Source organism: Anas platyrhynchos, chromosome 1, assembly GCF_047663525.1.
Source record: "Anas platyrhynchos isolate ZD024472 breed Pekin duck chromosome 1, IASCAAS_PekinDuck_T2T, whole genome shotgun sequence".
In the NCBI taxonomy this organism is placed as follows: Eukaryota; Metazoa; Chordata; class Aves; order Anseriformes; family Anatidae; genus Anas; species Anas platyrhynchos.
The window spans coordinates 46,338,555-46,351,204 of NC_092587.1; the positions used below are offsets into that span (position 1 = coordinate 46,338,555).

General features: G+C 35.4%; 1 protein-coding gene across 3 annotated transcripts in view; it reads right to left on the reverse strand.

Moving 5' to 3' along the window:
- CFAP54 (cilia and flagella associated protein 54) overlaps positions 1-12,650 on the reverse strand; it is a 113,292-nt gene that overhangs the window by 19,149 nt on the left and 81,493 nt on the right. For all 3 annotated transcript variants that reach the window (XM_072036319.1, XM_072036316.1, XM_038173083.2), the window contains 7 exons: positions 8,488-8,575; positions 7,595-7,733; positions 6,512-6,666; positions 6,110-6,295; positions 4,669-4,795; positions 4,034-4,189; positions 1,632-1,740 (listed from right to left, as the gene is read on the reverse strand). In XM_072036319.1, coding sequence (XP_071892420.1) covers positions 1,632-1,740; positions 4,034-4,189; positions 4,669-4,795; positions 6,110-6,295; positions 6,512-6,666; positions 7,595-7,733; positions 8,488-8,575 — 960 coding nt within the window. The remainder of the gene's footprint in view (positions 1-1,631; positions 1,741-4,033; positions 4,190-4,668; positions 4,796-6,109; positions 6,296-6,511; positions 6,667-7,594; positions 7,734-8,487; positions 8,576-12,650) is intronic.

The window sequence follows — 12,650 nt, forward strand, 5'->3', positions numbered from 1 at the left end:
TGCAAGGAAAGTGATCTTTCTGTACAGAATCTGTACAGAACCTCTTCCTTCCTCAAGTTCAGGCATATATCTATTGTCCCAGTTTCCTTGAAGTATGGATGGCTGAATTTGGATACGAGTATTCAGTCAAACCTAGAAAAGTATTTCTCTCTTCCAGGAACTAGGAAAAACACCAAAGGTGACCAAAATGATCTTTCATTTCCTCATTGGGTTCAGCTGAAGAACCTTCTTAGTTATGAGTTCTGTACCAGCACACTACATCTCCAGACAGACTGTCCTCACCAGCTCCTGTTCTCCTATACTTCTTTCTCCTCTGGTCATTTTTTCAGTAGTATTATAAACAAGACTAAAATCACTGTATCTGCAGAACTTCTCCAACATTTCTATTCCCTTTAGGTTTCTAAGTCTTTTTACACAGATTCCTCCCATCTCTGCAGAACTCTCCAGATTTCCCCTAAGAATTAGCTTCCTTAATCTTAGCAACAAACTCCTGCTCATGCAGTTACTCTTTTGGACAGTCGTATTGCACAGAGCTGGCTGCTCAGATAGTACCGTAAATTCCAGCTTTAGTATGATTTGTGTGAAGCAAAATATGAAAGTCACACAATGCTGTTCAGTTCAGGAGAGGACAAACTAAGCCTGAAGATGAGAAGTTCTGCACTTGGTTGGCCACAATTTAGTTAACTTTCCAGTCTTGCTAATAAAACAGGATTTCAGTCATCAAGAAGCAACTTTAATTAAAGAATTCCATAGGTATCTGAGGGCTCATATAAAGGTGATCTGGATGTTTAGTTTTCTAAAAATAAGAAAGCAGAGGTCCATTGATGTTGCTGTACAGACTTTAGAATGACTGTAGCAAATTAAAAAAGAGTGTAGCAAATTAAACTTGCAGAACATCACCACAGTCGATTTCTGTACTATCTTCCATCATGCTGACTTGCTTGTAGAGGTTTATTACTATGCTACTGCTTCAGTGTTCAGAGTTCTGGTTCATTAACTTAAGTACCAGAATACCCACACAATCAAGGTAAATTGCTGCCTTTACACTGTCTGTAACCATACATAGCACATTATTCATTAAGACTGGTCAAGAATCTGAAAAAAATAATGTCCAATATATCAGAGTTGCTTGACAGAATTTATTGGCTGGCTTGGCTCAGCTCTTTAGGCATCTTCTATGCAGATAACTAATGCCAAAGTCACTGTCCTGATATCTGTTACAAACACATTTCCTGTGCTCCTTCTGCCTCTGTTCTTCTGCCTTTTTCTGGCTGCTAACCTTTTCAAGCTGGATTTCTATTATCTGGAAAGGGGCAGGCCACAGCTCATCTTCTGAAATATGAATAAAACCCCTGTTTAACTGATAGCTCTGTCGCTGGTGTTGACAGAGAGGGTAAAAATTTGGAAATAAAACTAAAAGCCATAACTTAGTATACTCAAAAAATGTTTTTACATCTTCTTAGCATTAGTTTTAAATAAGAGAATAAATATACATTAGTTCTTCTTTACTACAATAGAAGAAAACTGTACAAAACCATAAAAGAAGTCCCACAGCAAATCTCAGGAAAAGGTCAAAAATATATTCACGTGTGATTAAAATCACTTTGAAAGTTATATATCTAGTTTCTTACTCAAAGTTATGATCATGTTGCTGGCTCAGTTTTATAGCTTCCAACAGTGTTTCAACAGCTAGATATGACTTGTTATTGCCTGCTTTGATTATCTGGCATTCCACCTTACCTAAGAAAGAAATATAGAAAGCAGATTTGCAAGATTTTACTTTTTTTTTTTTTTTTCTGTAAGACTGACCCAGGTTGTTCCTCCCACACCCCCCCATCCCCATCCCCAGGAAAGTTGAACAATAGACTGCATTAGCTGTTTTCTTCCCAATTGTATCAGGTTTACATGGCAAGATTTTGGTAGCAGGGGGCTGCAGGGGTGGCCTCTGTGAGAAGAATCAAGAAGCTGCCCCATGTTAAATAAGGGCCACTTTCAGACAGCTCCAAAGGGACCCGCCAATGGCCAAAGCTGAGCCAATAAGTGATGCTATTTGCACCTCTCCATGAGCATATTTAAGAAAGCGAAAAAAAGCTGCTGAGCAACAGCAACTGGAAGAATGAGTGAGAACCAGCCCTGCAGACCCCAAGGTCAGTGCAGCAGGAGGGCAGGAGGTGCTCCAGGCAGGCAGCAGCAGTTCCCCTGCAGCCTGTGGAGAGGCCCCTGGTGGAGCAGGCTGTCCCCTTGCAGCCCATGGGTCCCACATGGAGCAGATCTCCACGCTGCAGCCCGTGGAGGAGCCCCTGGTGGAGCAGGTGGATGTGGCCTGGAGGAGGCTGCGGCCCATGGAGAGCCCCTGCAGGAGCAGGCCCCGGGCTGGAGCTGCAGCCCATGGAGAGGAGCCCACGCAGGAGCAGGGGGCCTGGGGGGAGCTTCCACCCACCCGTGGGGGACCCGTGCTGGAGCAGTTTGCTCCTGGGGGATGGACCCCGTGGTACGGAGCCATGTGGGAGCACTGCTTGAAGAGCTGCTGCCTGTGGGCAGCCCCCACAGTATCAGTCAGGAAGGACGGCATCCCGTGGGAGGGACCCCGCAGGGAGCAGGGGCAGAGAGGGACTGTGAAGGAGCAGCAGAGACAAAGCATCAGGGACTGACCGCAGCCCCCATTCCCAATTCCCCTGTGTTGCTTGGAGAGAAGAGGGTGGATGGGGGGCAGGTGTTTTTAGTTTCTCACTGCTCTAGCTTGTTAGTAATAGGCAATATCTTTTATTAATCTTCCTATACTGAGTCTGTTTTGCTTGTAACAATAATTGTTGAGTGATCTCAGCCCTTGAGCCCTTTTTGTTGTATTTTCTCCCCCTTTTCTTTTGAGGATGGGGATTGAAAGGGTGGTTATCATGGAGTTCAGCTGCCCTGCTGGGTAAAACCACCATTAAGGAAAATCTTTTTCTTTTCTTTTCTTTTTTTTTTTTTTTTTTCTTTTCGATGTTATGCACAATGCCCGTGTAACAGGTCATTTCATAGACTAGCTAAAATAAACCGTGGAATCATAATGACTCTTAATTTGTAGTGATCCAATTGGAAGACCATTGTATGTTGAAGGGTTAGTGATCCACATAACAATCACTGTGTAGGCACAGGTCTGCGCTGTACATGAAGTATGGCTTGTGAGCCAGTGTCATGCTGTGTATGTCCTCTGGCCACAGGATAAACTTATCTACCTAACTGTTAACAAGAGAGCCTGTTGGCATCAGCTTCTTAGTACCAATGATTATGCCTACCTGCAGATCCTTGCCTTTTTGTAAAGTGTAGCAAGAAGTTAGGTGAACATGCTTTTTGTTTGACAGTAGAAACAATGAATAGAACTATTTTGTTTCAAGAGCTCAAAAGACAAAATGAGACCACATTTTCACCGATGGGATCTGCATGGTGTGCTACACCCTGACTAGAGGCCCATTCAATAATGTGCAACTTGGTTTTGTCAGAATCTGAAGGGTTGTAAGATTGTTTACACTATCTTCTCCTTTATAGTGCTAACCTTGTAAATGACATTTTAAGTGATAACTTTACAGAGTATGATTGCCATTTCAGCTGGGATCTTTACAATCCAGCACCTCCTGGTGCAAAACATAATGCCACTGAAGTCCAAACGCAAGCAGACATGTAATTCATTAGCTTTGTTAAATTAATTAGAAAAATGTTATGAAGCTCTCATCTTCTTTACATCAGACTGATGCAAAGGAGCTAATTAGCTTTCTACAGTGTCCTTAAGCTCATCAGCTATGCCCTTTGATCCCTGATAACACAGAGATGGGAAAAGTTTTACTGCAGCTTTGAAATTATTTGTTGCATAATGCACCTTGAGCTATGCTGGTATGATATGAAATGCAGGAGAGAGAGATACGAAGTTAGGATATATGACAAATATCCACATCTGTTCTATTTTTCTAAGAAAGTGTCTCCATTTTAAGAGAGGCTACAAGCATAAGATCACCATAGGAAGGAAATTATGATGAACAAACGGGGTTATATTTACCTATCTGAAAAAGAAGCTCAGCTTCGATATCTAATTCTTTTTTTGCAGATTCTCTGCAAAGCTCCAATGCTGATTCTAAATGTTTGAGAGCACATAACCATTGCAGTGGATCTACTCTTTCAGGTGTACAAGCTACTTTTTCAGCTAATGTGCATCCTAAGGAAGAAAAAAAATAGACATCTTTTACTAAAGGATTTAATACAAAACCAAGTTATGCAAAACAAAATTCCTCAGAACAAATGCTGTTACATATTTACTGCTACAATCCAATTCTCAAATATTTGAGTGATTAATATGGATTAATATTCCATGAATATGGAACTATAATGATGTTTCATTACTTCACAATGCTAATGAGGTTTACTTAGGCCATTCAAAAGAAGCTCAGGCTAAACAAATCAATCCTTTGACAAATGATCTGAAGGACTGGCACTAAGCCACTTCCTACCTTTGTTTCACCTGACAGTTATAGGCAGAACCTACTCCTCTCTGAGCCTTACCAAATTCCCAAATTCGTTTTCTATTAACTAGTTCTTGTACCTTCACTTCTGATGCATCAGTTTATCTGCTAGTGCATAAATTATGAATGAAAAAGAATGAAAAATGAAAATAATAATGTATTGAATTTTTCTTACCAATTCTCATTTTGACTTGGGCTAGAAGGTTGATATGGGGCAAGTAGATATTTTTTGCAGGTAGGACTAAGCAAGTCAATGTACTGTCCTCTATCTGCTGTTCAATGGATTCTCCACACAAAAAAATCTATAAAGAGAGTATGTTTTGTAAAATCAAGTTACAGACACTAAACTAAATAGTTTGAAGAAGTAAGTGAGGCACTTGTAAAACGTGGAACTCAATTGTTTCTTATATATATATATATATAAAAAAATATATATATATTAAAAAAAATATATATATATATATTTAAAAAAAAAAAAACACTAGGAAAGGGCCTGATACTCTTGCATTCCTTTACTTCAGTTCGTGATTGTCTTTTTTGCAGAGAAGTTTGGTAGAAAACGAAGAATTTCAATGAACTCTTGATCAGATTTATTAGTGTCAGGTTTGGTTTCTAAAAGCAAACTTCCTCGGAAAAGGCAGTCTTTAAGAAATAGAACTCCCAAGTAACCTGATCATTAGAAAGAAACTGTCATGTCTGGAAAGAAATCTGACATCCAACAAAAGCCAGAGGCCAGAAAAGAAAAATAACATTGCATATACGGACCAAACTTCTCAGTCATGGAAATATAGTGATGGGAGACACGCTGTAAACTATTAAGTCTCTTGAAGGTTACCAAGTTTCACAAGCAGAAGTCTGAGTCTAAAGTGATTCATAGGATTATTCATTACTTGGGGGAACAAACATTCAAATGATTATATTTCTATATTAGGAAATATGAGGTTAAAAATTTGATCTAACAGCTTTTCTTCACAATCTATATAAAGAAAGGGTGGAGATGTGCATGTCTATTTTTAGATTACCAAATAGCTAAATTATTAATTACTACACAGTCCTCTCACATATATCATGTCTTTAGATAATTTTTTAATTACATATTTTTTTACATGGAAATGATTTCTTCATACTGACTGTAACAATCTGTCAATCTAAACAATACGTCATTTTCTATACATTTTCTAAATTCAAATCATTCTAAGTCAAGGTACAAAGCTAAATCCTTAAACATGGATGCTCAAAAGTTAGGAATTTTATGAGATATACATCTTCCCTGAGGTGCTGAACACCAATGTACGGGAAAAGTGAGTGTTCCAGATCTCTGAAAAATCAAACTTCCTATTTCTGTTTTTCACATCCGGACATACATTTGCAAGTAATAAATATTTTTTAAACTGTATGAAAATATCAAACTACTTAGAACTATTAATATGCATGATGATTATGAAAAAAAAAAAGTTGGTAAAATAAATTACTTCTTTAGTATGTAATCTAGGGAAAATTAGACTCATCAATTAATAGGAATAGCCTTTTTTAATAAATTGTTAAAAGGGCTTCCAGAATAGATGAGTTAAAACTGTTGTAAGGATTTGAAAATGCTGTGTAAATCATATACTCACTGCTTTAATGGTAATTTCATGTGCCAAAATTAGTAAGTTTAATGGTTCCACTGCAGAAGAACAATATTCTGCATCCCCTACTGTTTGCAATGCTAGTACATCTGCCAGCAGAAGCATACTTTTCACAAGAGTCAAAGACGCTGGAGAGAAAATAAATGTATCCTCTTGGAGTAAACTGATGATATCCTGTTTGGACATAGATAACATAAAACAATGTTGTTACAATGTTTGCCATCTGTTTATGAGGACAAATCACAAAAAGTGAAAAAAGCTCTATTGTAGAGGCATTATTTCAAGCTTATTTAATGCTTGCATCAGCTGTTCTGACTCCACAAAAAAAAAAAAAAAAAAAAAAAAAAAAGCATCAAAGAAAAGCCAACAGTCTCTCCTTTATGCTCAAACCTGCAAAAGTTTAATGCCTGCCATGGGACATCTTTCTTGCAGGTCAAGAATAGCAGCTTGCACCATCATTTCAGCTTGAGTCTCAATATCACCAAAGGCTTCCGCCTCTATTATTACTTCTTTTATCACACTTCTGCGTTCAGACACATAATTTTCTAAAAGAAGGAAATACATGGTTAGTAAAACTACAACAGAAAAGGCTTTATAGTATCTTATTCCATTCTTAGAAAATTCTTATTATTATTATTATATTAGAAAACCATTAGAAAGTTACAGGAAATCTGACAATACAGATTCCACATTATCATTTCACCAATTCTTTGCCAAATTTGCTCTCAGAAGAAAGAAAAACTAAAGAGTGTTTAAGTTGTACATTCTTTACATTCATCCAAATGCATTATTTGTATGTTAGCCACCAGCATAATTAATTTTGCAGATTTTGCAGAGCAGATGTCACATTCAAAAATCTGATCTTGGCATTGCAAAATAGCAACAGCCTTTACAGGAATTATCCAGAAGAGATTCATATAAAAGTTTGGCTACTGACCTAGACCATGATTTTGATACTTCAGTGAGTTTCAGAGTTTATATTGTTTATAGAACTAAGTAGGAAAAACTTTTTTTTTCTATCATCAAACTTCAGTAAATGTACTTTGTAGTATCTCACTTAAATCCTTAGAAGTAAATAATCTGGAACATAATGTTTTCATTTATAGGTGATATAAAAAGTAAAAAAAAAAAAAACTTTTACATTTTTAAAACTAGTGGTATGTTGCAAGTGTGTTTTGTTTTGCTTTGTTTCTTTAAACAAGCATACCTATTTAATTTAATTACACTGATTACATTTGAAACTTTTTACTGCACAAATGATTGTCAAAAGATTATGACCATTAAACATTAATGTAATGTTTTGTTTTTATGTACTCTAGGGAGAGATTATACTCAGAAATACATCTTCCTTACTGCACTGAATGAATTTAATGCAAATAATTGCACAGTAATCAATGTTAATGTTTTTATTTATGAATAAGTATTTACTCTGCCTGTTATACTCTAAAAGCCTAAACCAAAAAAGGGTAATACCTTCCATATAACCAATGCCGTGTATCTGTGTTACTAGTGCAGTCACTAACATTTTACGACACCTTAGCCACAGATGCATATTCATATGATCTTGTGCAATTGTACTGTGAGGCAGTTGACCATCTTCAGCACAAAAATCCTAATAATTTCCAAAAGCAAGAGAAATGTTACTTTGGGAGTCAACTACTTCAATACATACAAAACAACAGAATAGTATTCAGTCTCAAATAAATGAACTTAGTACAAACATATTACAAATAATAAGATGATCATAACAACATATGTATTTGAATGGTAGATGTGTTGTGGTTTTTGTTTGTTTGTTTGTTTGTTTGTTTGCGTCTTTGTTTTTCATAAAAGAACCCCATTTATTATTTAACTTAAAATCTATAGAAAATTTGAAATGTGATCAAATTAAGCCAGCTTTAATGGGAAAGTCCATTAATTATATGTACATGAAAAACACAAGATAAGCTGAAGCACCATGTGATGAACAGCTCATGGAGAACAATTCTAAGAGTTTGGACTTCTTTCATCTCAAACAGGAACATTGCTCAAAACTCTAAGGAACAGAATGGTCCATTGTGGTTGTAGAGCAGGGTCAATATCAAGTTCTGTTAACTTAAACAGAGATTAGAAATAAATTTCTAGGTTTTGTTCTCTTGTTCCTAGTTTTTCTAGTAATTAGAAACAAATAATGATGTATAGTAATGGGAGTACTGATATATGACATGAAACATATATCATTTTCTCCCCAGTTTAATGGCAACCATGTAATACAGATGGCTGCTATGTTCTAACTTTCTGAAAGTCTCTCAACGGTTAGCACAAGACTTCATATACTAAAAAAGTCATGTAAATCATATATCCATGCATACAAAACACTTCCTTACATTATTTTTTTCTTGAAAATCTGTTGGTTTCATCCTAAAAATGTCTGCATCTTGAAGAAGTCGAATTGCAGTGAAAGCCAAAGCAACACTGTGATACAAAACAGTATTATTAAAACAGCGCTTATTATACTCACTATTATATGCTTCCATTATAACAGATACTTCGCTTCTGACTATATGAGAAATGTCTATAAGCAGCTATCAATTTTTGCTTCATTGTAATAACTTGCACTAAGAGCATATTCTGAATTTGTAGGCATTGCAGTACAAAAGTAAGAAAACAGCAGTAAGAGAAATGGTTTTGCCAGATATAACCTGATACTAATGAGTAAGCCAAAAAATACAATCTTCTGTTGGAGCAATCAAAGCAGAACTCCACTCTAAGTGTCAGTTACACGTCTTCCTTCAGGAATGGGCTTTTAGAAATTAAAAGATGTAAAAATACTGAAAATGACAATATATTGGGAGAGTTCAGTATCTCAACAACAACTAAAGACCCACAAAACCACTTTCTTCCATAAATCCTTTCCAGATTATCTGTTATTCATTCTGTTAAATCTCCATGACCAAATAATCACAGAATTTTAGTAAACACCATCAATCAAAACTTGAACCAGGTGCTATCCTCACATAACCTTGCCAGTAAGCAGTCACATGATATTTAGTCTCATCCCCCACCCCAGCCCCATCACAAATCCTTTTCTGGACTTCACTCCGAACAGCATCTAGAATGATACAGACACTATTAGAACTGGTGGAGCAATCAACTGAACACATTTCCAAAAATTGTGACTTGGGATTCCAAAATATTGTCAGATTTCTTAAAATATTAATTACTATGTTTTTGTTTTTGTTTTCTTTTTTCATGCTTTCTTTTTAAAGCTTTCAGAAACACTGTTCAATTTCCATGACATCTACAAAAATGGATGGCTATAACAGTAGACTTGGTGAACACAAGTATATTCAGACAATTGCAAAACCAACATACTGAGAAGATTTTTTTTGAACAACAGGATTTGTTGCACAAAGAATTTTTTGGTCCAAATATTCTGAGAAGTGAAAAAAAAAATGTCTCATGGTATTAGTTTTCTGTCTCTAATTGTACATTTTCCCCTACATTTGTAAATATCTACTTTCCTAGCTCTTCTCTAAAACATTTTTAGTTTGTTCACTTTGAAGTACTACTTTTTCTTTACCCACTGAAAGGTATTTTCCTAATGATGCATGATGCAAAAGCACTTGAGAGTATCCCTAGCTCACCTCAGATATTTTTCAGCAAGTTAATTGTATAAAAAAATTCAAATTATCTTGAAGTCTTTTTAAATAGAGAGGTTTTACATACAGAAATCCTCTTTATAGAGAGACTGGCTGCTATGAAGCAAATGAAATAATAATTTATGAATGCCTTACAGCCTTCTTACACTGCCAGACTAGTGTAAAGAGCTTTTAGTGCAAGATGGATTCAGGCTCTGTTTGAATATACCACTTTTGAGAAGTGAGAAGTGCTAGATTAATTGTTTTAAAGGCAAAGTTCTTGATTCATTCACAAAGAAGTAAGAACAAGAGTTGCACTACTCTGAAATTATTCACATTATTCTGGCAACTTACATCTGACATCTGATGAATAACCTCCAGAGATAAGAGGGTAGTTAAAGTCCTTCTGATTCTATCCTGCTTGTTGTTTTTGTGATGCAGAACTGGATGGATTACATCAATTCAGTACAAATAGACCCCAAAGTAACAGTGAGAACCAAAACTGTTAATATCTTGCCTTTCAGCTCTCAGAATTCTATACTTATGAATCTCCTTCATCATCCGTTTACCCCAGTTTTATTCAACAAAGTGAAACTAGAATAAATCAATGTTGAATTTGATGACAACCTTCTCTCTAACAAAGGAAAAGATGAAACAAAATTTGCTTATAAAAGCAAAACAGACACTAAGGATATTGCAATGAAATATCCCAAATGCTTTTCTTTCTTTTTATTAAGAAGAGTTTTCCCCTGAAACTAGGTATCAAAGTTAAAATTATAGCAAAATCTGACATTTTTCAAAATGCTGTTTGAGATGCTATGGCTAACATTTCTCAAATAAAATGAAGAAAGTGCAGTACCCAAGAGTATATACAGGGTTTTAAGAAATATTAACCTAACTTTCTGGGCACCGCAACCTCCACTTAACTGAAATTCTGAAAACTTGGCCATTTTTATCTACGTGCTTATCTATAAATTTCACCATTAAAATGTAGACCACAAGCCCAAGGGCTCATATATGTATTGTTTTAATTAGTTATTTATACACATAAGCAGATGAGTACATATTTAGGTAATTAGAAACCTCAAATAGTTAGGGAAGATACTGTGCAGATATTCTCCTTGAAATCAGTGTAATTATTCCTATAAATAAAGTTATTCTGAGGTATTAATTTTTTTTTGCAAGACAGAGGCTGTAACATAGAATTTTCCCTTGATGAAATTTTTGTGGCCGTCTTTTGCTGTCAACAAGAGTGATGTGTCTATATATTTCCCTTGACAAAATACACATCGTTTTATCAGCCGAATCAGAAAGTGGCAAGACGATCAAAATAGGAAAGTGCAGCTGACTATAACAATTTCACCACTAAGTCACTTTGCCAAAGGAAAAAAATGATGAATTTCTGTAATATCATGCAAAGTTTGATTTCTAGGCTGGCAGGCAGGAAACATTCAGCTGTCCAGAGGAATGTTTCATTTGTATCTGAGGTAGATAGATCAGCAGTTTCCATGGAAGGCAGTGCAATAAAATTGTAAAATAGGGAGCGAAAAAAAAAAAAAAAAGTTTTGTCTGTGGGCTGTCTTTTTGTTGTTGTAGTGTGTGTTTTTTTTTTTTCTGTTTTCTGACCATCATCAATATATATGGCCTATTAAACAAAAAATGATACACAAAATTATTCAAATCCATTGAAACCCTTGATAATGTAGAAAAGGTTCTTCAATTTGAGACAAGTTATAAACCTAGAGAGAAACTACACAATAGGATACAACTACATGTCAAAATGGAGGGTCCTGCACTGAAAATGGTTTGCATACTGGAACAAGTTTAGCACAGTGAATGAGTTTGGTTTGGTACTCTACTAACACAGGTTTTACCAACCCTAGTATCAAGCTAACACAGACTTATTCACATGATGTTGCATAAAATTCTGTGTACTGGTCCTTAGTTGCTAATACAAAAATTGTATAAAATCCACATGTTACTTAAAACACAATGAGACCACTGTCCAAGGATTTATTGTCTTCTCTTTTTCAGTTTTCTCAAATTTACAGCAAACTGATCTAATTTGAAAAGCACTGAATAGATAAATATTTCATTATAAGAAATGTCTATGAATAGCCTAAAAGTTCTTACTTCCCATCTTCACTGATAACCTTACTAGCCTTGATATAAATTATTATAGTCCAGATACATGAACTTTTGGGAAACTTCTGGATTTTAAACTAATATAAAGAAAACTCAGGTGAAGGATCATGGTGCAGTACTCTTTCATTGTTTTCCTTTCAGTATTCTATCCAGCACTGTGATGTTCCTGTCCTTATTAATTTTTTTTAAATTGCGGTAGCATAGCAGTGAAAAGGGACTGTGTTATTTAAAGGCTATCTGATTCGGAGCTGTTTATTTGCCTAGGATAGTTAGGAGAAGGAAAACAGTTTGCCTTTGATGTAGCAGAAAACATTTATTTTTCAACATCTAAGTTGTTAATATATTTCTGTGTGCCCCATGTATTCAAAGAACAGCATAACTGTAGTTTATTGGAGTTCTATAAATTAGATGAGAATCTCAAAAAATCACAGAATTTCAAAATGGTAATTTGGAGAAAATATCTGGCAGACCATGTAAATACAGCAGTATTTTACACGATATCCCTAACAATTCAATTAATACCTGAAGGTTACATCAATGATTTTTAATCAAATTTATTACAACGTCAACATTTTAATATTTTAATCTGACAGCATTAACTATATAAAGAGGAAATGTTCTTTTAGGACAGTAATGTAAATCTTTTAAGAATATAGTAGAATTCAGAAATAAAGAGATATCAAGTTCAGTGGCCTGCTAAACACTAAATTTATAAAAATTGCATGACCTAACAGATCCAGACTTTAACAAAAAATAAGCATTGC